We start from the raw sequence: 27,318 nt of genomic DNA, 5'->3' as shown, positions 1-27,318 counted from the left end.
ACTGTTGATTAACCCTAACCCTAATTACTGTTGATTAACCCTAATTACTGTTGATTAACCCTAACCCTAATTACGGTTGATTAACCCTAATTACGGTTGATTAACCCTAATTACTGTTGATTAACCCTAACCCTAATTACGGTTGATGAGCTGCACCTGGTGCTGAGCTGAGTGGAAGAGGAACATTGCACATTATAAAACTGTCCTCAATAGAGCCCCACAGTGGACGTGTCATAATACCAATAAAACGGCCAAACAGGGTACCAATCATTTTTCCTCCATTCCTTAATCAATTAGGGGATTTTAGAAACACTTAAAATTGGCACGACCTGACCTTAGTTATCTTAGTTTTCTTTATTATTTTGGTTAGGTCAGGGTGTGACGAGGGTGGTATGTGTGTTTTTAGTCATGTCTAGGGTTTTTTGTATATCTATAGGGTTTTGGTTTGTCTAGGTAAATGTAGGTCTATGGTGGCCTGAATCGGTTCCCAATCAGAGGCAGCTGTTTATCGTTGTCTCTGATTGGGGATCCTATTTAGGTTGCCATATATATTCAGCTCTTTTTTTATTTAAATTCTTTTACTTTAGTTTATTTAGTAAATATTTTCTTAACTCTATTTTCTTCAAATCAAATTGTATTTGTCACATGCGCCAAATACAACCTTACCATGAACTGCTTAATTACAAGCCCTTAACCAACAATGCAGTTCAATAAATAGAGTTAAGAAAATATTTACTAAATCAACTAAAGTAAAAAAAATCTAATCAATTAAAAAGCAACACAAGAAATGTACATAACAATAATGAGGCTATATACAGGGGCTACAGATACTGAGTCAATGTGCGGGGGCACTGGTTAGTCGAGGTAATTGTAAATTAACTTTGCATAGATGATAAACAGCGAGTAGCAGCTGTGTAAAAACAAACAAGGGAGGGGGGGGTTAAATATAAATTGTCCGGGTGGCCATTTGATTAGTTGTTCAGCAGTCTTATGGCTTGGGTGTAGAAGCTGTTAAGGAGCCTTTTGGTCCTAGACTTGGCAGTCTGGTACCTCTTGCTGTGCCGTAGCAGAGAGAACAGTCTATGACTTTGGTGACTGGAATCTTGGACAATTTGTTAGGCCTTCCTCTGACACAGCCTAGCATATAGGTCCTGGATATCAGGAAGCTTGGCCCCAATAATGTACTGGGCCATTTGCACTGCCCTCTGTAGCGCCTTACGGTCAGATAGGTCTCAGGTCTCCTCCCTATAGGCTGTCTCATCATTGTCGGTGTCGGTGACTGTTGTGTCATCAGCAAACTTAATGATGGTGTTGGAGTCGTGCTCGGCCATGCAGTCGTGGGTGAACAGGGAGTACAGGAGGGAACTAAGCACGCACCCCTGAGGGGTCCCAGTGTTGAGGATCAGCGTGTCAGATGTGTTGTTGCCTACTCTTAACATCTGGGGGCGGCCCGTCAGGAAGTCCAGGATACAGTTGCAGAGGGAGGTGTTTAGTCTCTGGGTCTTTAGTTCAGTGATGAGCTGTGTGGGCACTATGGTGTTGAACGCTGAGCTGTAATCAATGAACAGCATTCTCACATAGGTGTTCCTTTTGTCCAGGTGAGAAAGGGCAGTGTGGAGTGTGATTGAGATTGTGTCATCTGTGGATCTGTTGGGACAGTAAGCTAACTGGAGAGGGTCTAGGGTTTCTGGCATGATGGTGTTGATGACCAGCCTTTCAAAGAACTCAATGGCTGCTACGGGGCGGTAATCAGTTAGGCAGGTTAGCTTCGCTTTCTTGGGTACAGGGACTATTGTGGTCTGCTTGAAACATGTTGGTATTACAGACTCGGTCAGGGAGAGGTTGAAAATGTCAGTGAAGACACTTGCCAGTTGGTCCTTGCCAGTTGGTATCATATAGTGAATATGACTTATATGGTTGGAAGAGGAGACAGTGTTTCCAGTGATGAGCTTGAACTGGGTCTTGGGAGAGGGAGGTTTTTCAGGGAGTTGCCAAAGACCACAGCCAGAATTATAGATGTTGTAGATTCACCAATATTTTGCTCAACTCGGGTGCCTAACGACACACCCTCAGCTCCTGTAATTATGCCTAGTGACACCCTCTCAGATAGTTCAGAGGTGGCCAATCCTGACTTGGGAATTCTTATCACACAACTCGCTCATCAGATAGGACAGTCTATATCAGCTCAGATTAGTAAGGAAGGTGAGAGGAAGGAGGATAGAGGGGCACATGCTCAGAGCACCAGTGCAGGCCAGACATTTACTGCCTCACCCTGCCTTAATTTATCTGGATTAAAGTTGGTCATGCTGTCTGATGTGAGAGAGCCCCTATGCTTCAGACAGGATGGGTCTGACAAGTACTCAGTACACCTGTTTTGGGGCTTGTCTCCACCCCCCTCCAGGTGTTGCCCATGATCCCCATTATCCCCAGTGTACTTATACCTGTGTTCTGTTTGTCTGTTGCCAGTTCCTTTTGTTTTGTCAAGCCTACCAGCGGTTTACCCATACTCCTGTCTGTCTCTAGTTCCTGTTTTCTTGCATTCCTGTTTTTTTGACTATTTTGCTTGCCCTGACCCTGAGCCAGCCCGTCGTTCTGTACCTTGTTTTACCACCCTGGATTACTGACCTCTGCCTGACCCTGAGCCTGCCTGCCGTTCTCTACCTTTCAGACTCTGCTATGGACTACTGACCTCTGCCTGACCCTGAGCCTGCCGTTCTCTACCTTTCAGACTCTGCTATGGACTACTGACCTCAGCCTGACCTTGATCCTGAGCCTGCCTGCCGTTCTCTACCTTTCAGACTCTGCTATGGATTACTGACCTCAGCCTGACCCTGAGCCTGCCTGCCGTTCTCTACCTTTCAGACTCTGCTATGGACTACTGACCCCCTTGACCTGTCGTTTGCCTGCCACTCTGTTTTTGTAATACACTTTTGTTACTTCGAAACTGTCTGCATCTGGGTCTTCTCCTGAGCCATGACACATGCAAACTTTGATAAGTCTACTTGTTCATGTGCTATCGCAGAACACTCAGACAACAGACCGCAACACCCACCTAACCAACGGTACTCTTCCAAGAAACACTGCAAGGTGTGTAATGGTACAACCACTCTACGCTTGCACACTGTAAAAGGGAGGGTCTGAGTTTGTCTTTGAGTCAGGTCACTGGAAAACAAACTGTCTGTTGGTTAAGCCTCAAACTCTACTCAGCAAACTGGATGCCATCTATCACAGTGCCATCCGTTTTGTCACCAAAGCCCCATATACCAGCCACCACTACGACCTGCATGTTCTCGTCGACTGGCCCTCGCTACATATTTGGCGCAAGACCCACTGGCTCCAAGTCATATTTAAGTCTTTGCTAGGTAAAGCTCTGCCTTATCTCAGCTCCCTGGTCACGATAACAACACCCACCTGTAGCACGCGCTCCAGCAGGTATATCTCACTGGTCATCCCCAAAGCCGACACCTACTTTGGCTGCCTTTCCTTCCAGTTCTCTGCTGCCAATGACTGGAACGAGTTGCTGAAGTTGACTTACAGTATATCTCCCTCACTAACTTTAAACATCAGCTATCTGTGCAGCTAACCGATTGCTGCAGCTGTACACAGCCCACATGTAAATAGCCCATCCAATCTCCATAACTCATCCCCATAGTTTGTATTACATGTTTTGCTATTTTGCACACCAGTATTTCTACTTGCACCTGCTCATCTGTTCATTTATCACTCCAGTGTTAATCTGTTAAATTGTAATTATTTCGCTACTATGGCCTATGTATTGCCTTACCCCCTCACTCCATTTGCACACACTGTATATAGACTTTTTTCTATTGTGTTATTGACTGTACGTTTGTTTATGTGTTGTTTGTGTTGCGCTGCTTTGCTTTATCTTGGCCAGGTCATAGTTGTAAATGAGAACTTGTTATCAACTGGCCTACCTGGTTAAATAAAATAATATATAAAACATGACTAGTCTGACATGTTGACAGAGTGAAGAAATGCCCAGAAAATAGGGACAGTCAAACTCAACCAGGCTGTCACACTCCTTGCTAAACTCCTTGCTAAACAACAGCATCTAGTATGGGGAGGCTTCCCAACAATGTGCCATTGTCTCCAGGGAGCACTATTGTGGATCGAACCCACTTCATCCAAGACCATGTCACAAAACATCATGGTGGGCCGAGTCATCACAGCCATGTGGGGTAACAGGTGGGTGCCCATGAAAGTCACTGCCTATCGGACAAACCTATCACTCTGAAGAGAAAGTGCAAGCTGGCTGATGTGTCTACCTTTCTGGAGGACTTCACCGTTTTCCAAGGCTCCTGCAAGATGGAATAGGGAACTCTAGGGACACAGCCCATCACAACCTGCTCCATGGATTTGAAGCAGAGACTGCTAGCTGTAGCGTTGGGAGAGGTTGACATTAACCTGGTAAAGTTGGTCAAGCAACAAGAGCGGGATTAGTTTAGTTACTTATTAACTACAATGATGTGTTCTCCAAGAGCTCTCCAGGTTGTGGCAAAGGCAAAGGCTTTGAGCATCGAATTCGGCTCACAGATGACAGACCATTTTGCCTACCATATCAGAGGGTTCCGCCTGCCGACTACCAGAAACTACAAAAAGTATTGACGGAAATGGAAGAACAGGAAATAATCAGGGAATCCATCAGCGAATACGCGTCCACTCTAGTAATGGTGTTGAAGAAAGACGATGGGCTCCGTCTATGTAAAGATTTCAGATGGCTAAATGCAAGACACTCAAAGATGCACACCCACTTCCACACCAATCTGATTGTTTTGCAGCCGTAGGGGGCAACACCTACATCAGTACGATGGACTTGACATCAGGCTTTTACAACAGACCTATGTGTGAGGTGGATAAAAAGTATACAGCCTTCACTACCCCACTGGGTCTGCATGAATACAATTGAATGCCGCAGGGCCTATGCAATAGTGCATTTTCATTTATGAGGATGATGCTCAGCATTTTTTGGGATCTTAACTTCAGTAGCCTGCTGTGTTACGTAGACGACCTCCTAGTGTTGGATAGATTAAAGCTGGTGTTCCAGAGACTAAGACAACCTGAATCTGAGCCCAAAGAAATGCATATTCCTGCGGAAGTCGTGAGATTTTTGGGTCATGTCATTAATGATGATGGGATGGCTGTGGATCCAACAAAGGTGGATGTGAAATCAAAGATGAAGGATCTAATGGAGAAAGATCTGTGCATGCCCTAAGTACGAAGGATGCCCTAAGTACGAAGGGTCAAATCCTTCCTAGGAATTATATTCTACAATCAACATTTAATTTCAAACTGGTCTGCTATTGCCAAGCCACTCTTCCTGCGCACACACTCACGTTTTTGGCCTTGAAATGTACTGTGTGTGAACATTTTAGCCACTGGCTCAAGGGACATTCATTTTCAGTTTGATCTGATAATAATCTCCTCATGTACATAATGACTAAACCAAAACCCGACAACAACAACTCATATCTCCAACTCATATCTCCAGGCCAAGACTTCCTTCCTGCGATGTCTTTCGAGGAGCTTCAGCGGAGCCAATAACTTGATCCTACAATTTCAAGGGCTATCCTGTTTGTCAAACGCAAAAGACGGCCTTCAAGACGAGAGAGGGATGGATTTAATTCACAAAGCCTTGCACACATCAAGCAGTGGGAAAAGCTCAGGGTCCAAGATGGAGTGCTTTACAGGGTGACAAATGACCCTTTGAGCAAACAAAAGACACATCAGTATGTGCTGCCCAAAAGTATGAAGGATAAAGCATTGAGTGGTGTGCATGACCTTGCTGGCCACCAAGGTCAAGCTAGAACTCTTAATTTGGCAAGGAAACATTTATTCTGGCCCAAGATGGAGCATTATGTGAAGGAGTATGACAAGTGCTGTCGGAGATGCATCCTGGCTACGTCTCCTGAGCCGTCTGCTCAAGCTCGCCTTGAAAGCATCAAAACACTTATAGAGTTAGTAGGTCTCTACCTTTGGAGTTCTGAGGACAACAAGCAGCGCTCAGTGGATGTACAGTGGTTCTTATTTTAAAAGTTAAGAATTTATGGTGCTATTCTGTCATTGCACCAAACTACCTTCGAGGGGGAGTTAGAACACTGATCTATCGGTAGTCTAAACTGTGGCAATTAATGGAGGTGTTTTCAGTCTGAGAGTCTCTCCTCTGGCACAATTGTCCTGCATCAGGCAACAACAACAACTGTCAGTGGTCCTGGAGTTGAGATAACTTTTTTTTATTTAAACAGGCAAGTCAGTTAATTTCATATGGCTGCAGGGGCAGTATTGAGTAGCTTGGATGAAAAGGTGCCCATTGTAAACAGCCAGCTCCTCAGTCTCAGTTGCTAATATACGCATATTATTATTAGTATTGGATAGAAAACACTAAAGTTTCCAAAACTGTCAAAATCTTGTCTGTGAGCATAACAGAACTGATATTGCAGGTGAAACCCTGAGGAAAATTTAAACAGGAAGTGGCTTCTATTTTGAAAACTCCATGTCCCATAGCTTCCCTTTCTGGATTTAAAGGGATATGAAACAGATTCCTTTTCCTATCGCTTCCTCAAGGTGTCAACAGTCTTCAGACATAGTTTCAGGCTTTTATTTTGAAAAAATGAGCCAGAACGATAACATCGCGTCAAGTGGTCACATGAGTTTTGCTTGCGCAACAGAATTCGGACAGCCATTTCCTTTCCCTCTCCTACTGTGAAAGACATTTGCGGTTGATATATTATCGATTATATATTTTAAAAACAACCTGAGGATTGATTATAAAAAAACGACATAATGTAAACTATTTGGAATTTTCATCTGCGTTGTCTTGACCGCTCTTTCCTGTCGATTTCTGAACATAACGCGACAAACAAACTGAGGAATTTTGGATATAACAATCATCTTTATGGAACAAACGGAACATTTGTTGTGTAACTGGGAGTCTTGTGAGTGAAAACATCCGAAGATCATCAAAGGTAAACTATTAATTTGATTGCTTTTCTGATTTTCGTGACCGAGCTAACTGATCCTAAATGTACTTAATGTTTTATCGTGTGATCGATAAACTTACACAAACGCTTGGATTGCTTTCGCTGTAAAGCATAATATCAAAATCAAACACGACAGGTGGATTAACAAAAGGCTAAGCTGTGTTTTCCTATATTGCACTTGTGATTTCATGAATTTATAGTAATATTTATTGTATGTAGCGCTATGCTATTCAGCGGTTGTTGATGACACTTATCTCGATAGGGGGATTGCAGCCATAACAGGTTTTAAGAACAAATTCTTATTTACAATGACTGCCTAGGAACAGTGGGTTAACTGCCTTGTTCAGGGGCAGAACGACATGTTTACCATGTCAGCTCAGGGATTTTATCTAGCAACCTTTCGGTTACTGGCCTAATGCTCTAACCACTAGGCTACCTGCAACCTTGGGTAAATACAAGTGGGGGAATTTCATTTGACATGGGGACTGACGATTTTCCCAAAAATAGGCAAGGTGGGCTTTTGGTTTCTCCCCTCTAAAAACAGAAATAAATCATTCTAAATAACAAACTGGCTTTATTTACAAATTAGTAAGAATGTCTCACCCCAAGTTCATGAATGGCCTTTTTCCCTTTATTCAGATTTCAATCACTCATTTTCGGTTATTTGAAACAAAATCATCTCCAAAATATCGCTACTTTTTAAACAAAACGATTATTATTAACCCTGCATTATAATTATATAAAAGCCCCTTAGATATTCTCACAGATCAGATTTGCCCTAACGAAAAATGCCTCTTAGATATTCATTTAGAATCCTCCATTTCTCTAAATGTAATTATTGGCGGAGAGTCACGTCACTGGCGGAGAGTCATTGGCGAAGTTGAAGAGGGCGAGGAATGAGATGGAGTCACAATCCATGCAAACATGCAGATGATTATTTCATCTACATTTCAGATGCACCAAGTTTGGGTTTAAATCAGACCTTCATGCTTCCCTTAATAAAATAATGATAAAAATACTCTTTCAAAATGCAGATGTTTATTTCCACCATCAGCAGGACAATAAGGAATACATATCACTGAATGACAGAGCATGGGGACTAGTCTTGATAAATCAGTCAGATTTTTATTTGGAAATGTTAGGATAATTTTGCTCTTCACTTGCAGTCACCTGGTAGCCTAGACCAGTCCACACACGTTTTTTAACTGTCTGACTGATTAGAGTGGTGTTGATTGCCTTTGACGATCGCTTATCATCTTCAACCGTCAGTGAGTCCATCTTACCGAGTCTACCAAATGCATTGTTTTAAGTACTCTAAAACCAGAACAAAAGAATGCATCAACCCCTACAAATATATTAATTTATTACTAACCCTGCATTACTATTGTAATGCAGATGTTTATTTAATTATGCATCCATAATTAATTACTATGGGAATAAATAACCCTGAATGATATGTGGTCAACTATTTCAGCACCGTTTTTCGCCGCTCTAAAACAAGCATAGGGACTGGTATTGATAAATCAATGAGATTTTTATTTTCACTGAATCTCTGTTTGGGTATTGGTTAGCCTACAATTAGGGTGTGGAAATGTTAGGATTATTTTGCTCTTAGTACAGTAGCTACTCCCGACTGGTTACGTTGTACAGCACCATATTTTCCAGAAAAATGGGGGTTTAGAAACACCATAACATTAATCAAATTAATTAAGCTACATTTCTTAAAATCAATCCAGTTTTGTTCTAACAAAAAAAATATTTTGAATTCTGTAGTACAGCCATTATTAAAAAAGTTAAATGCTTCTCAAAGATGCCCTCTGGTGGTCAAACTAGCACTAACTAGCATTAATGGCAACAATGGCTGACACTTAAACAACATGCCATAGAATTCTGCGACAGTCCACAAGGTGTGCTGTAGTACGACGCAACTTTTAAAGGAAGAACCACTCTATTGGTTCTGACAGATCACTTCACCAAATTAGCTCACACCTTTCCATGCACAAATCAAACAGCAAAGTAAGTTGCCAGAAAGGTATTGGACAACGTATTTTGGTTTTATGGATTGGCTGAGCGGATCCACACGGATCAAGGGGCCAATTTTGAAAGCAAGCTAATCGCAGAACTTCAAGCTCTCTAGTGTCGCCAAGTCACACACAATTGCGTACCATCCCATGGGGAATGGAGGAACAGAAATGTTCAATTGAACTCTGGGAAATATGCTTTGCTCACTGCCTCTAAAAGCTAAAGAGAAATGGCCGCAGCAGATACAAAGCCTAACGTTTGCCTACAATGCTACTGTACATGAGACCACTGGCTATGCACCATTTCAGCTCCTATTTGGTCCCGTTACGAGCCTTCCTGTTGATGTAATGTTCAAGCAAGTTTTGAGGAATCCTGTGGTTGTTAACTATAGTAGCTACGTCAAAACACTGATGTCCCTTCTCCATGAAGCAGGGAGCATCGCTCAACAGCATACGGTTAAGGAACAACAGAAACAGACCTAATGTTATGACAGAAAAGTCAGAGACAGTCACCTGAACAAAGGAGACAGGGTGATTCTCACTAACAAAGGAGAAAGGGTGATTCTCACTAACAAAGGAGAAAGGGTGATTCTCACTAACAAAGGAGACAGGGTGATTCTCACTAACAAAGGAGACAGGGTGATTCTCACTAACAAAGGAGAAAGGGTGATTCTCACTAACAAAGGAGGCAGGGTGATTCTCATTAACAAAGGAGACAGGGTGATTTTCACTAACAAAGGAGACAGGGTGATTCTCACTAACAAAGGAGAAAGGGTGATTCTCACTAACAAAGGAGACAGGGTGATTCTCACTAACAAAGGAGACAGGATGATTCTCACTAACAAAGGAGACAGGGTGATTCTCATTAACAAAGGAGAAAGGAGAAAAATAAAACTTGCAGACAAGTGTGAAGCTAAGGTGTACGCTGTCATTGACAGAAACCTACATACACACATATATAAACTGATGGATGATGAAGGAAACACCAAGGTGGTACATCAGAACCTTCTTCTAGACATCAGCTTTCTGCCGGTAGAAACGCCTATGGATGATTCACGTGAATCTCAATCAGAGGGAACTGTAGATCCAGAGTATGAGGGTCAGAATGGTCCTTTAAGACTCTGATGAAGAGGAAAGCTCTGGAGATATGACCAGCTAATTTAGGCTAGTGACCAAGTGTTACAAAGACTGGGTTCAGGTGATTCGCAAGATATGGTCAGAACACACACTGGTAGGGTAGAGAAATCAGTAAATTGTCTTGAGACAATTGCTCAGAGACCATTCACTATTAAGGGTTTAGACTCCAAACTAGGAAAAAAGTCCCAGTCTCTTTTAACTCTGTTTTAAAAAGGGGTTTCTGTATTTCTTCTGTTGTTTTGAGGAATATTAAATGATATGTAGAGGCATATAAGTGATGTGTTTGGGATCATTGTCATGCTGAAAGACCCAGCCACGTTTCATCTTCAATGCCCTTGCTGATTTGTTACTTTGGTCCCAGCTCTCTGCAGGTCATTCACTAGGTCCCCCCATGTGGTTCTGGGATTTTTGCTCACCGATCTTCTGATCATTTTGACCCCACGGGGTGAGATCTTGCGTGGAGCCCCAGATTGAGGGAGATTATCAGTGGTCTTGTATGTCTTCCATTTCCTAATAATTGCTCCCACAGTTGATTTCTTCAAACCGAGCTGCTTACCTATTGCAGATTCAGTCTTCCCAGCCTGGTGCAGGTCTACAATTTTGTTTCTGGTGTCCTTTGACAGCTCTTTGGTCTTGGCCATAGTGGAGTTTGGAATGTGACTGTTTGAGGTTGTGGACAGGTGTCTTTTATACTGATAACAAGTTCAAACAGGTGCCATTAATACAGGTAACGAGTGGAGGACAGAGGAGCCTCTTAAAAGAAGAAGTTACAGGTCTGTGAGAGCCAGAAATCTTGCTTGTTTGTAGGTGAACAAATACTGTTTTTCCACCATAATTTGCAAATAAATTCATTAAAAATCCTACAATGTGATTTTCTGGATTTTTTTCTCTCATTTTGTCTGTCATAGTTGAAGTGTACCTATGATGAAAATTACAGGTCTCTCTCATCTTTTTAAGTGGGATACCTTGCACAATTGGTGGCTGACTAATTACTTTTTTGCCCCACTGTATAGGGCAGGTAATCAAGGAAGTGATGGAGTCCAGGTGAGTGATGACGTGCAGGTGCGTGTAACAATGGTGACAGGTGTGCACCATAACGATTAGCCTGGTGACCGAGAGGCCGGAGAGGGAGCACACGTGACATTATACAGCTCGTTGAGTGCGGTCTTAGTGCCAGCATCAGTTTGTGGTGATAAATAGACGCCATGAATAATATAGATAAGAACTCTCTTGGTAGATAGTGTGGTCTACAGCTTATCATGAGGTATTCTACCTCAGATGAGCAATACCTCAAGACTTCTTTAATATTAGACATCACGCAACAGCAGTTATTGACAAATACACACCCCCGTCACTCGTCTTACCAGACAAAGCTACTCTGTCCTGCCGAAATACGGCGAAGCCAGCCAGCTCTATGTTATCCGTGTCGTTGTTCAGCCAAGTCTCGATGAAACATAAAATATGATCGTTTTTAATGTCCCGTTGGTAGAATAGTCTCGACCGTAGATTATCGAGTTTGTTTTCCAGTGATTGCACGTTGGCCAATAATACAGAGTGTAGTGGTGGTTTACCTACTCATTGGCAAATTCTTACAAGGCACCCTGCCCTCCTCCCCCGTTTTCTCTGTCTTTCCTTCATGCTGATGACGGGGATTTGGGCCTTGTCTCGACAAAGTAGTATGTCCTTCTCTTCGCACTCTTTGTGAAAAAATATTTGTCCAGTTCGAGGTAAGTAATCACTGTTCTGATGTCCAGATGCTCTTTTCGGTCATAAGAGACGGTAGCAGCAACATTATGTACACAATTATTTACAAACAATGAGAAAAAACAAACAAAAGAGCACAGTTGGTTAGGGGCCCGTAAAACGGCAGCCCTCCCATCCGGCGACATTATGTGAATTATGCATTGTTGGTTAAGGGCTTGTAAGTAATCATTTCACGGTAAGGTTGAATTTGGCGAATGTGAAAAATAAAAATGTATTTGACTTGATTCCTGTCATCAGGACAAATATCATTATCATTACCAATACCCAGTATACAGCCATAAAATGATTATTAATCCAATCAACAGCGACAGTGTTTATCTACCATCTTGACACCAGTTTGTATCTACCATGTTGACACCAGTTTGTATCTACCATGTTGACACCAGTGTTTATCTACCATCTTGACACCAGTGTTTATCTACCATGTTGACACCAGTGTTTATCTACCATCTTGACACCAGTGTTTATCTACCATGTTGACACCAGTGTGTATCTACCATCTTGACACCAGTGTTTATCTACCATGTTGACACCAGTGTTTATCTACCATCTTGACACCAGTGTTTATCTACCATGTTGACTCCAGTGTTTATCTACCATGTTGACACCAGTGTTTATCTGGCATGTTGACACATGTTGACACATAAACACTGGTGTCAACATGGTAGATAAACACTGGTGTCAAGATGGTAGATACACACTGGTTTCAACATGGTAGATAAACACTGGTGTCAAGATGGTAGATAAACACTGGTGTCAACATGGTAGACCAGCGTTTATCTACCATCTTGACAGCAGTGTTTATCTACCATGTTGACACCAGTGTTTATCTACCATCTTGACACCAGTGTTTATCTACCATGTTGAAACCAGTGTGTATCTACCATCTTGACACCACTGTTTATCTACCATCTGTACACCAGTGTTTATCTACCATGTTGACACCAGTGTTTATCTACCATGTTGACACCAGTGTTTATCTACCATGTTGACAATAGTGTTTATCTACCATGTTGACACCAGTGTGTATCTACCATGTTGACACCAGTGTTTATCTACCATGTTGACACCAGTGTTTATCTACCATGTTGACAATAGTCTTTATCTACCATGTTGACACCAGTGTTTATCTACCATGTTGACACCAGTGTTTATCTACCATGTTGACTCCAGTGTTTATCTACCATGTTGACACCAGTGTTTATCTACCATGTTGACAATAGTGTTCATCTGGCATGTTGACACCAGTGTTTATCTACCATGTTGACACCAGTGTTCATCTGGCATGTTGGAACCAGCCTGTATCTGGCAGAGGCCCAACACCACCCAAAACTTAGGAATGTATTACTCATCTTTTTAGGTGTCCAATTACTGAATTGTATTAACTTTAAAAAAGAAACTCAATATACTATGCTTTACTTTGAATCGTTAAATGTTATATTGAATAAATCTAATGAAGGTTATGGGCTATAAGACATCCTACCTGACTATTATTTAGGTTAGGGTTAGAGTTAGACATCCTACCTGGCTGTCTCCTTCCACTCCATCTCCTGCCCATCCACAGAGAGCAGCTCATCCAGCTCAGTGAAGAGTTGAGGTGGTGACGGTCCATCATCATCCTCTCCCAGCATAATGCGGATCCTCTCGCCCGCTGGAGAGACTGGAGAGAAAGGGAAGATACTACGGCTTACAGGCTGCTGCCCATCCAGGTTGGTTTTTCCCTCATCTCCTAACCCATTCATCTTGGCCCCTGGGGCCAGCTGGCCAACTCTGACCACTTGAGGTGGAGGTGGAGGAATCCTAACAAGAACCTCATCCCTCTCCTCATTCCAGTCCTCATCCCTCTCTCCATCCCTCTCTTTCTCCTTCTCTCCATCCCTCTCCTTCTCCTTCTCTCCATCCCTTTCCTTCTCCTTCTCTTCGTGGTTGTTGTTGTTGTTCTCAGACATCTCTGTAACTTTTCACCCCCAACTGTCCAAGGGTAAGGGTTAGCTAACCCAACTGTCCAACAGGTTAGGGTTATCAAACTAGGTCCCAGAAGGAGTGCAGGTGGGAACCATCCACAGATAAATCAACAGCTACACCTCTGTGGGAAAGTTACTGTCGTCTGTCCTCTGTCCCTACTGGAGCTCTCTAAGACCCAGGTAGAGGGAGGGCGAGGGGGTCCCCCAGTCCCCCACAGCCAGCCCCCCTCCCCTCTGTCCCCTCCACAGCTCAAATAGAAACCCTCTCCATTGGTCACCCAGTCAGCCCCCTTACCCCTCCCCTCTGCCCCCTCTCCCACCTAATAGAGTCCATTTTATTGGTCCCCCAGCTTGGCATAGTGCCATGAGTCCCTCATTAAGAATTAGGAAATGTTTCACAAACTGCCCATTCTAAACAAGAAAGCTTTGCTTTCTTTCTCCCTTGTTTTCTAATTTGAATATTTAGTCAAGCATCAGTGCCCACATAAAAAAAGACTCTGCAGGATATCAAAAAGACTGAAATATAAATACTACTTTTCAACACTAGCCCTCGTCAGATGTGTTTAACATGGATCACATGACTATAGACACTTACAACAAGTGGTGTCGGTGACAAGTATTGGTAGTCAGAAGTTGAACTGAACAGCCTGTTGATAAAGAGAATAGTGCCTTTCCCATTAGTTCTATGTAGGACACACACACACACGTGCACACAAAATGCACACGCACATGTGATATGGTTGGTTGGTGATAGCTGGTTACCAGTGATCCCTATAGTACTAACATTGTAGTCTCTGGTGGAACATATTGTACATGTTCCATCATTATTAAAATGGTGAATAATGTCTTTCTCTAGGAACACTCTGTGTTGGGAAAGCCGTGCTCCGAGAGAAAGACTGTGTGTTGGGAAAGCCGTGCTCCTAAAGAAAGACTGTGTGTTGGGAAAGCCATGCTCCTAGAGAAAGAATGTTGGGAAAGCCGTGCTCCTAGAGAAAGACTGTTGGAAAAGCCATGCTCCTAGAGAAAGACTGTGTGTTGGGAAACACATGCTCCTAGAGAAAGAATGTTGGGAAAGCCGTGCTCCTAGAGAAAGACTGTTGGGAAAGCCATGCTCCTAGAGAAAGACTGTGTGTTGGGAAAGCCATGCTCCTAGAGAAAGAATGTTGGGAAAGCCATGCTCCTAGAGAAAGACTGTGTGTTGGGAAAGCCATGCTCCTAGAGAAAGACTGTGTGTTGGGAAAGCCGTGCTCCGAGAGAAAGACTGTGTGTTGGGAAAGCCATGCTCCTAAAGAAAGACTGTTGGGAAAGCCATGCTCCTAGAGAGAGACGGTGTTGGGAAAGCCATGATCCGAGAGAAAGACTGTTGGGAAAGCCGTGCTCCTAGAGAAAGACTGTTGGGAAAGCCATGCTCCTAGAGAAAGACTGTTGGGAAAGCCGTGCTCCTAGAGAAAGACGGTGTTGGGAAAGCCATGATCCGAGAGAAAGACTGTTGGGAAAGCCATGCTCCTAGAGAAAGACTGTTGGGAAAGCCGTGCTCCTAGAGAAAGACGGTGTTGGGAAAGCCATGATCCGAGAGAAAGACTGTTGGGAAAGCCGTGCTCCTAGAGAAAGACTGTTGGGAAAGCCATGCTCCTAGAGAAAGACTGTTGGGAAAGCCGTGCTCCCAGAGAAAGACTGTTGGGAAAGCCATGCTCCTAGAGAAAGACTGTTGGGAAAGCCATGCTCCAAGAGAATGACTGTTGGGAAAGCCGTGCTCCGAGAGAAAGACTGTTGGGAATGCCGTGCTCCTAGAGAAAGACTGTGTTGGGAAAGCCATGCTCCAAGAGAATGACTGTTGGGAATGCCGTGCTCCGAGAGAAAGACTGTTGGGAAAGCCATGCTCCAAGAGAATGACTGTTGGGAATGCCGTGCTCCCAGAGAAAGACTTTTGGGAAAGCCGTGCTCCTAGAGAAAGACTGTGTGCTTTCCCAAAACATACAGACAGACCAGGAGAGCAACACAACAACGAACCAATACAAAGATATCATTGTGCCAAGACACCCTGCTCTTTTCACTTGCATTTCAGCCACTAGTGAATATCAATGAAACATCCACTGAAGCAGATTCCTTCACGCTACCGGACCATTGCCTGCCAAGTCCACAGCTCTGATATCACTGGAAGTCATGCAGAGGAATGCCAGTCAGACAAAGAGATTATGCAACACTTCAGGACAGCAAGATAGTACAACAGGTATGACATGTTCTAATGTAACCCTGCCTCTATCCACACAGTTTAACAGGCACGAAATGTTCTGCTGTAACCCTGCCTCTATCCACACAGTTTAACAGGCACGAAATGTTCTGCTGTAACCCTGCCTCTATCCACACAGTTTAACAGGCACGAAATGTTCTGCTGTAACCCTGCCTCTATCCACACAGTTTAACAGGCACGAAATGTTCTGCTGTAACCCTGCCTGTATCCACACAGTTTAACAGGCATGAAATGTTCTGCTGTAACCCTGCCTGTATCCACATAGTTTAACAGGGATGACATGTAAGCATTTTTCTACGGCTGGCCATGCTTTCCACCTGACTACCCCGGTCAACTGCCCTGCACCCCCCACAGCAACTTGCCCAAGCCTCCCCCATTTCTCCTTCACCCGAATCCAGATAGCTGATGTTCTGAAAGAGCTGCCAATTAAAATCAAATCAAATCAAATGTTATTTGTCACATACACATGGTTAGCAGATGTTAATGCGAGTGTAGCGAAATGCTTGTGCTTCTAGTTCCGACAATGCAGTAATAACCAACAAGTAATCTAGCTAACAATTCCAAAACTACTACCTTATAGACACAAGTGTAAGGGGATAAAGAATATGTACATAAAGATATATGAATGAGTGATGGTACAGAGCGGCATAGGCAAGATACAGTAGATGATATTGAGTGCAGTATGTACATATGAGATGAGTATGTAAACAAATTGGCATAGTTAAAGTGGCTAGTGATACATGTATTACATAAAGATGCAATAGATGATATAGAGTACAGTATATACGTATACATATGAGATGAATAATGTAGGGTATATACAGTGCCTTGCGAAAGTATTCGGCCCCCTTGAACTTTGCGACCTTTTGCCACATTTCAGGCTTCAAACATAAAGATATAAAACTGTATTTTTTTGTGAAGAATCAACAACAAGTGGAACACAATCATGAAGTGGAACGACATTTATTGGATATTTCAAACTTTTTTAACAAATCAAAAACTGAAAAATTGGGCTTGCAAAATTATTCAGCCCCCTTAAGTTAATACTTTGTAGCGCCACCTTTTGCTGCGATTACAGCTGTAAGTCGCTTGGGGTATGTCTCTATCAGTTTTGCACATCGAGAGACTTCAGTTCTTTCCACAGATTCTCGATTGGATTCAGGTCTGGACTTTGACTTGGCCATTCTAACACCTGGATATGTTTATTTTTGAACCATTCCATTGTAGATTTTGCTTTATGTTTTGGATCATTGTCTTGTTGGAAGACAAATCTCCGTCCCAGTCTCAGGTCTTTTGTAGACTCCAGACTCCTTCTTCCAGAATGGTCCTGTATTTGGCTCCATCCATCTTCCCATCAATTTTAACCATCTTCCCTGTCCCTGCTGAAGAAAAGCAGGCCCAAACCATGATGCTGCCACCACCATGTTTGACAGTGGGGATGGTGTGTTCAGCTGTGTTGCTTTTACGCCAAACATAACGTTTTGCATTGTTGCCAAAAAGTTCAATTTTGGTTTCATCTGACCAGAGCACCTTCTTCCACATGTTTGGTGTGTCTCCCAGGTGGCTTGTGGCAAACTTTAAACGACACTTTTATGGATATCTTTAAGAAATGGCTTTCTTCTTGCCACTCTTCCATAAAGGCCAGATTTGTGCAATACACGACTGATTGTTGTCCTATGGACAGAGTCTCCCACCTCAGCTGTAGATCTCTGCAGTTCATCCAGAGTGATCATGGGCCTCTTGGCTGCATCTCTGATCAGTCTTCTCCTTGTATGAGCTGAAAGTTTAGAGGGACGGCCAGGTCTTGGTAGATTTGCAGTGGTCTGATACTCCTTCCATTTCAATATTATCGCTTGCACAGTGCTCCTTGGGATGTTTAAAGCTTGGGAAATCTTTTTGTATCCAAATCCGGCTTTAAACTTCTTCACAACAGTATCTCGGACCTGCCTGGTGTGTTCCTTGTTCTTCATGATGCTCTCTGCGCTTTTGACGGACCTCTGAGACTATCACAGTGCAGGTGCATTTATACGGAGACTTGATTACACACAGGTGGATTGTATTTATCATCATTAGTCATTTAGGTCAACATTGGATCATTCAGAGATCCTCACTGAACTTCTGGAGAGAGTTTGCTGCACTGAAGTAAAGGGGCTGAATAATTTTGCACGCCCAATTTTTCAGTTTTTGATTTGTTAAAAAAGTTTGAAATATCCAATAAATGTCGTTCCACTTCATGATTGTGTCCCACTTGTTGTTTATTCTTCACAAAAAAATACAGTTTTATATCTTTATGATTGAAGCCTGAAATGTGGCAAAAGGTCGCAAAGTTCAAGGGGGCCGAATACTTTCGCAAGGCACTGTAAACATTATATTAGGTAGCATTGTTTAAAGTGGCTAGTGATATATTTTACATCATTTCCCATCAATTCCCATTATTAAAGTGGCTGGAGTTGAGTCAGTGTGTTGGCAGCAGCCACTCAATGTTAGTGGTTGCTGTTTAACAGTCTGATGGCCTTGAGATAGAAGCTGTTTTTCAGTCTCTCGGTCCCAGCTTTGATGCACCTGTACTGACCTCGCCTTCTGGATGATAGCGGGGTGAACAGGCAGTGGCTCGGGTGGTTGTTGTCCTTGATGATCTCTATGGCCATCCTGTGACATCGGGTGGTGTAGGTGTCCTGGAGGGCAGGTAGTTTGCCCCCGGTGATGCGTTGTGCAGACCTCACTACCCTCTGGAGAGCCTTACGGTTGTGGGCGGAGCAGTTGCCGTACCAGGTGGTGATACAGCCCGACAGGATGCTCACGATTGTGCATCTGTAGAAGTTTGTGAGTGCTTTTGGTGACAAGCCGAATTTCTTCAGCCTCCTTAGGTTGAAGAGGCGCTGCTGCGCCTTCTTCACGATGCTGTCTGTGTGGGTGGACCAATTCAGTTTGTCTGTGATGTGTACGCCGAGGAACTTAAACTACCCTCTCCACTACTGTTCCATCGATGTGGATAGGGGGGTGTTCCCTCTGCTGTTTCCTGAAGTCCACAATCATCTCCTTAGTTTTGTTGACGTTGAGTGTGAGGTTATTATCTGCCGAAGTTGTTGCAACCCCTATTACTAGCCTGTTCAACCGCTCTTTCGTATCGTCTGAGATCCCAAAGATTGAAAAGCTGCCGCGATAATCCCCCTCTTCAAAGGGGGAGACACTCTAGACCCAAACTGTTACAGACCTATATCTATCCGACCCTGCCTTTCTAAGGTCTTCGAAAGCCAAGTTAACAAACAGATTACCAACCATTTCGAATCCCACCGTACCTTCTCCGCTATGCAATCTGGTGTCCGAGCTGATCATGGGTGCACCTCAGCCACGCTCAAGGTCCTAAACAATATCATAACTGCCATCGATAAGAGACATTACTGTGCAGCGGTATTCATCGACCTGGACAAGGCTTTCGACTGTCAATCACCACATTTTTGGCGGCAGACTCAATAGCCTTGGTTTCTCAAATGACTTCCCCACCTGGTTCACCATCTATTTCTCTGATAGAGTTCAGTGTGTGAAATTAGAGGGCCTGTTGTCCGGGCCTCTGGCACTCTCTCTGAGGGTGCCACAGGGTTCAATTCTCGGACCGACTCTCTTCTCTGTATTCATCAATGATGTCGCTCTTGCTGCGGGTGATTCTCTGATCCACCTCTACGCAGACGACACCATTCTGTATACATCTGGCCCTTCTTTGGACACTGTGTTAACTAACCTCCAGACGAGCTTCAATGCCATACAACTCTCCTTCCGTGGCCTCCAACTGCTCTTAAATGCAAGCAAAACTAAATGCATAGTCTTCAACCGATCGCTGCCCCCACCTGACCGCCCGTCCAGCACCACTACTCTGGACGGTTTTGAATATGTGGACAAGTACAAATACCTAGGTGTCTGGCTAGACCGTAAACTCTCCTTCCAGACTCACATTAAGCATCTCCAATCCAAAATGATATCTAAAATCTGCTTCCTATTTTGCGACAGCAGTTCTCTGCTGCCAATGACTGGAACAAACTGCAAAAATCACTGAAGCGGGAGACTCACATCTCCCTCACTAAGCTTTAAGCACAGATCACAGATCACTGCACCTGTACATAGTTCATCTGTAAATACAACTACCTCATCCCCATTCCACATAGTTCAAAAGGGATGACATGTTCTGCTTTAACATTGCCTGTTTCCACATAGTTCAACAGGGATGACATGTTCTGTTTTAACCCACCTGTTTCCACATAGTTCAACAGTGATGACATGTTCTGTTGTAAACCTAATCCTGCCTGTTTCCACATAGTTCAACAGGGATGACATGTTCTGCTGTAAAACTAATCCTGCCTGTTTCCACATAGTTCAACAGGGATGACATGTTCTGCTGTAAACCTAATCCTGCCTGTTTCCACATAGTTCAACAGGGATGACATGTTCTGCTTTAACATTGCCTGTTTCCACATGACATGTTCTGCTGTAAACCTAATCCTACCTGTTTCCACATAGTTCACCAGGGATGACATGTTCTGCTGTAAACCTAATCCTGCCTGTTTCCACATAGTTCAACAGGGATGACATGTTCTGTTGTAAACCTAATCCTGCCTGTTTCCACATAGTTCAACAGGGATGACATGTTCTGCTTTAACCTGCCTGTTTCCACATAGTTCAACAGGGATGACATGTTCTGCTGTAAACCTAATCCTGCCTGTTTCCACATAGTTCAACAGGGATGACATGTTCTGCTTTAACCTGCCTGTTTCCACATAGTTCAACAGGGATGACATGTTCTGCTGTAAACCTAATCCTGCCTGTTTCCACATAGTTCAACAGGGATGACATGTTCTGCTGGAATGTTGCCAGTTCAAATCCCGGGTCCAACCGGAAAAATCTGTCAGGAAGTGACCAAGCAACAGGAGAGTTGCTGCTATCAAATCCTAGATGTCATTGACTGCTATGGTGCCTTTTAACAAGGCACGAAACCCCCCACCACAAAAGTTCCATGTTCTGCTGTCTCTGTCCCACCAACATCTACCTAGAGCCTCTGTCCTGCCTGTATCTACCTAGAGCCTCTGTCCTGCCTGTATCTACCTAGAGCCTCTGTCCTGCCTGTATCTACCTAGAGCCTCTGTCCTGCCTGTATCTACAAATACCTAGGTGTCTGGCTAGACCGTAAACTCTCCTTCCAGACTCACATTAAGCATCTCCAATCCAAAATTACATCTAAAATCTGCTTCCTATTTTGCGACAAAGCATCCTTCACTCATGCCGCCAAACATACCCTCGTGAAACTGACCATCATACCGATTCTCGACTTCGGTGATGTCATCTACAAAATAGCCTCCAACACTCTACTCAACAATTTGGATGCAGTCTATCACAGTGCCATCCGTTTTGTCACCAAAGCCCCTTATACTACCCACCACTGCGACCTGTACGCTCTCATTGGTTGGCCCTTGCTTTATACTTGTCGCCAAACCCACTTGCTCCAGGTCATCTACAAGCTAGATAAAGCCCCAAATTATCTTAGCTCACTGGTCACCATAGCAGCACCCACCCTTAGCACGCGCTCCAGCAGGTATATCTCACTGGTCACCCCCAAAGCCAATTCCTCTTTTGACTGCCTTTTCTTCCAGTTCTCTGCTGCCAATGACTGGAACAAACTGCAAAAATCACTGAAGCGGGAGACTCACATCTCCCTCACTAAGCTTTAAGCACAGATCACAGATCACTGCACCTGTACATAGTTCATCTGTAAATAGCCCATCCAACTACCTCATCCCCATTCCACATAGTTCAACAGGGATGACATGTTCTGCTTTAACATTGCCTGTTTCCACATAGTTCAACAGGGATGACATGTTCTGTTTTAACCCACCTGTTTCCACATAGTTCAACAGGGATGACATGTTCTGCTTTAACCTGCCTGTTTCCACATAGTTCAACAGGGATGACATGTTCTGCTTTAACCAGCCTGTTTCCAAATAGTTCAACAGGGATGACATGTTCTGCTTTAACATTGCCTGTTTCCACATAGTTCAACAGGGATGACATGTTCTGCTGTAAGCCTAATCCTGCCTGTTTCCACATAGTTCAACAGGGATGACATGTTCTGCTTTAACCTGCCTGTTTCCACATAGTTCAACAGGGATGACATGTTCTGCTGTAAACCTAATCCTGCCTGTTTCCACATAGTTCAACAGGGATGACATGTTCTGCTTTAACCTGCCTGTTTCCACATAGTTCAACAGGGATGACATGTTCTGCTGTAAACCTAATCCTGCCTGTTTCCACATAGTTCAACAGGGATGACATGTTCTGCTTTAACGTGCCTGTTTCCACATAGTTCAACAGGGATGACATGTTCTGCTTTAACATTGCCTGTTTCCACATAGTTCAACAGGGATGACATGTTCTGCTGTAAGCCTAATCCTGCCTGTTTCCACATAGTTCAACAGGGATGACATGTTCTGCTTTAACCTGCCTGTTTCCACATAGTTCAACAGGGATGACATGTTCTGCTGTAAACCTAATCCTGCCTGTTTCCACATAGTTCAACAGGGTTGACATGTTCTGCTTTAACCTGTTGTAACTTTAATGTGTTACAGAGTTAATGTTTAAGTTTATTCTTTGAGCTGTATCTAAAGATATTTCTTTAGATTTATTTGCATATGTAATTGTATTGGGTTGTGTTGAATTACGCTTTTTGACTGCAAGTCCCAGAATGCCTTGCGAGAGGAATGAGTGATAACGCGCCAATTATGTGCAGGTGCGGATGATTGTGGCTGACTTTCCAACAGCATCTTACCTGCATTGCTCTGTACCAAAACAATTGTTGTTAAATGTAACGTAAACAAGTATTCTTACTAAAATAAGCTTTCGTATCAAACCCGACGTCCCGAGTCATTACTAAGAAGTTAGTTAATCTAAAATTTGGTGCCGAAACCTGGGATATGAGCTGCGACGAAGAAGTGGCTGAAATGGCTGAGGAGGAACGTCGGCATGAAGCAGAAAGAATGAGACGAAAGCGGGGTACCATTCGAGGCGCAACAACGCGGATTTTGAATCAGATTGACGTGGAAATATCCCAGTCAAATCCGGATACCGATCACTTGAGTACATTGTTGGAATTGCTATCCGCTAAGGAGGACAGTTTGTTTGAGCTCGATCGTGGAATTGAACAGTTAACGCCATTGGACGGATTGGAGGCAGAGATTGCATGCACGGAGGATTACAAAGAACGCATTATCATGCTGAAGAGCCGTGCACAAAGAGTGATAACGAAGAAACAGGACGTCAATCCACTACCAGCCCGGGTGAGTGACGCTAACTCAAACATATCACAGAGACAATCAGTAAGGCTACCGAAGTTGATTATTGAGAAATTCTATGGAGATGTCAGTATGTGGCAGGAGTTTTGGAGCCAATATGAGACTGCTATTCACAACAATGATTCCCTGTGTAAAAAAGAGAAGTTTACCTATCTGAAAACATATCTCACTGGACCAGCTGCAAAGGCAGTAGCAGGACTGATGTTAACAGACAGTAACTATGATAATGCAATCACTCTACTCAAGAGCAGATTTGGAAGGAAAGATCTTGTGATTAGTGCTCATATGTCAAAGCTGCTGAATCTCACACCTGTGAAGAAATCCTCTGATCTAAATGCATTGAGGCAGCTATATGATGAATGTGAAATTCAGATTAGGAGCCTGGAATCACTGGGTGTAATGTCAGAAACCTATGGAAGCCTACTATTCCCAATCTTACTGCAGATGATTCCAGAGGACATAGCTCTTGACTATAGTCGTCAGAGGGGAGTAGATGATGAATGGAAAGTGTCTGAGATTATCAGTTTCCTACAGAAAGAGGTTCAGAGCAGGGAGAGAGCGCTACAAATGACAAGATCATACAACCAACAGAAAGAGAGCAAACCATGGAACAAGTCATGCTTCTCCAATGAAATGAAAACAAAAAGACCCAACATGCCCTCTGCTGCAGCACTGCATACAACCAGCCAGAAGGAACAACAAACGTGTCTATTTTGTGACAGTGCAGATCACAAATCAGAAAACTGCACTGACTACAATATTGCTACACGCAAAGAGAAACTAAAGAACATGGGAAGATGCTTTGTATGTTTAGGACAGAGACACATAGCAAAATTCTGTAAAGTCAAAGATGTGTCATGTGCAACATGTGGAAGCAGACATCACATTGCGGTTTGTACCAGTAAGAGGAGGGAGGTGCAACCCCCTACTGTTTCTGTAGATGCTGTTGTTTCCTCAGTTATTCCCCATTCAGTGAAGATGAAACCAGATGGACAGAACACTGTGTTGCTACAAACGGCAAAGGCATGGGTAGAAGGCCCATCGGGCAGGAAGATAGCTCGTTGCTTACTAGATGGAGGCAGTCAGAGAAGCTTCATACATGAAAACCTTGTGAAGGGCTTGAAGCTACCAGTAATCAGACAAGAGGCACTCACTCTTCACACGTTTGGCTCCTCTGCCCCAGCAACATCCCAACGCAACACAGTGAAAGTCATCTTGGAGAATGTCTGGGACAAACAGCAGAGAATAGAGATAGAGGCAATTGAAACCCCACAAGTGTGCACAGCTGTGATGAAGGTTCCTGGTGAACGGATTCAGTATGAGCTCAGTAAAAGGGGACTGCAGCTCGCAGACTTTCCAGGAGATGACAATGATCCTGAACTCTCTGTCCTGATAGGAGCAGACTACTACTGGCAGATAGTATCAGGCAGAGTGGAGCGACTGACGGAGACGCTAGTTGCTTTAGAGAGCACCTTTGGATGGTCGGTGCAGGGACCCGTGTCCATGTCAAGTGTCGCCGAGGCAACTTGCATGTTCATCCCACTTGATGAAGACACACTAGTCTCCAAGCAATTGCATGCATTCTGGGAGCTTGAGTCTCTGGGTATTCTAAGCGAGAAAACACAGAACTCAGAGGAAACCGAGGCTCTACAAAGGTTTGAGGAAACAACCACCTTCAAAGATGGGCGATACCATGTGGAGTTGCCATGGAAACGAGAAATGCCAGAACTCCAAGACAACTATAGAATCGCCAAGAAACGGTTTGAATGTCTGAAGAAAAGGCTGAAGAAGGATGTGACGTTGTACAGCAGATACAATGAAGTAGTAGAAGACTACTTACAACAAGATATGGCAGAGGACGTGCCCAAGGACAACGCATCAAGTGCAGACAACGTAAAATACTACTTACCTCACCATGCAGTACTCCGAGAAGATAAGGTGACAACAAAACTGAGAGTGGTGTTTGATGCCTCGTCCCATGAAGATGGCTGTCCATCTCTCAATGACTGTCTACTCACAGGACCGAACCTGAATCCGGATCTGCTCAGCGTTCTGATAAAGTTCAGACTACATGAGATCGCATTCATGGCAGACATCAAGAAAGCTTTCCTGCAGATATCCCTAGCAGAGAGAGACAGAGACGCCGTGAGATTTCTATGGCTCACTGGCCCACCAAGGGGAGAAAATGAAGAGGAGCTGCGTGTGCTGAGGATGAAAAGAGTGGTATTTGGAGCTTCCCCAAGTCCATTTTTGCTGGCAGCTACAATCAGGAAGCACCTGAAACAATATGAAACAGAACAACCAGAAGTTGTAGAGATACTGAGAGAGTCACTCTACGTAGATGACTTCATTGCAAGTTCACGCAATGTTGAAGAGGCTTACCTTGTGACAACAACTGCAAAGCGAATGCTGTCGAATGCAGGCATGGACCTCTGCAAGTGGATGACAAATTCTCCTGAATTGAAAACAAAATGGGAGGAGAGTACGACAACTGACCACCCATTGACGCTAGAAACACAAGGATTAGCGCTGAAGGTTTTAGGTTTAGTATGGAGGCCGGAAACGGATGACTTTGTGTTTGACCTCAGGCCACTACTGAGCATTCTAAAGCAAAAGGAAAACACGAAGAGAAGTGTTCTGCAGTCGTCTGCACGTATCTTCGACCCTCTTGGTTTCTTAACTCCCTTCACCATCAGGATCAAGTGCATGTTCCAGGAAATGTGGGAGAGGGGACTCAGCTGGGACGAAGAATTACCACCTGATCTGACACGAGAATGGCAACAGTGGTGTTCAGAACTACCCCAGTTACACCAGCTCACCATACCAAGGTGGTACAGAACAGACATGCGGCCACAGAATAACCACACCCTGAAACTACACGTGTTCTGTGATGCAAGTGAAAGGGCTTACAGTGCAGTAGCTTACTTGCAAGGTGAGTCACAAGACAGGGAAACAACAAGTCTAGTCGCATCCAAGTCCAGGGTAGCCCCACTTAAGAAAATGACGCTGCCACGCCTGGAGCTCATGGGAGCTGTGATTGGAGCGAGACTAGCAAACAACTTGATGACCACACTGAAAATGGAAGAAAACCAGATTAACATGTGGACAGACTCGATGATCGTGCTGCATTGGATTTGCAGCTCAGCTCAGAAATGGAAACAGTTTGTTGCGAACAGAGTGACGGAGATCCAGTCCTTGACCAATCCAGAGTCATGGTCACATATTGAAGGGAAAACGAATCCAGCTGACCTCCCTACAAGAGGACAAACTGTTAGAAACTTGACACAGAGCGAGCTATGGTGGAATGGACCCAGAATTCTGACATCACCCAATCAGTCCGAAGAGACTGATGATAACAAGGTTCCGGATGAGGTGAATATAGAACTCAAGTCCAGTTGCCAGGCTACTGTACAACTCGCAGCAAACAGCACAGACAGCACTGAACCTGTGTTGGAGCTTGAAAGGTACAGCAAACTGAAAAGTGTTCAGAGTCACCGCCTGGATAAAGAGATTCATAGCCAATGCTCGTACAACCATAAAGATGCAAGGTGAACTGACTGCTGACGAACTGTTCGATGCAGAAAAGTACTGGATTAAGGTAACACAACAACAGAGTTTCGGACAGGAGATCAAACTACTGAAGGCAGGAAAAAGCCTAAACAATGACTGTAAAATCAGAGAACTGAAACCTTTCCTGGACGAACACGAACTGCTCAGTGTAGGAGGAAGACTGCAACAGTCCAACTTCACATTCAGAGAGCAGCACCCATGGGTTCTGCCCAATAAATCCAGATACTCAGAAATGCTGATACAGTACCAACATGAGAAGGTGATGCATTCTGGAGCAAG

The 27,318-nt window shown here is 43.8% G+C and overlaps 1 protein-coding gene across 6 annotated transcripts in view; it reads right to left on the bottom strand.

Moving 5' to 3' along the window:
* The window catches only part of LOC139410542 (electrogenic sodium bicarbonate cotransporter 1-like), a 362,813-nt gene that overhangs the window by 190,471 nt on the left and 145,024 nt on the right, over positions 1-27,318 (bottom strand). For all 6 annotated transcript variants that reach the window (XM_071155809.1, XM_071155807.1, XM_071155806.1 and 3 more), the window contains one exon: positions 13,445-13,580. In XM_071155809.1, the coding sequence (XP_071011910.1) occupies positions 13,445-13,580 (136 nt within the window). The remainder of the gene's footprint in view (positions 1-13,444; positions 13,581-27,318) is intronic.

This window comes from Oncorhynchus clarkii, chromosome 6, assembly GCF_045791955.1.
Source record: "Oncorhynchus clarkii lewisi isolate Uvic-CL-2024 chromosome 6, UVic_Ocla_1.0, whole genome shotgun sequence".
Lineage (NCBI taxonomy): Eukaryota > Metazoa > Chordata > Actinopteri > Salmoniformes > Salmonidae > Oncorhynchus > Oncorhynchus clarkii.
This window is presented reverse-complemented; position numbering and strand designations above follow the sequence as displayed.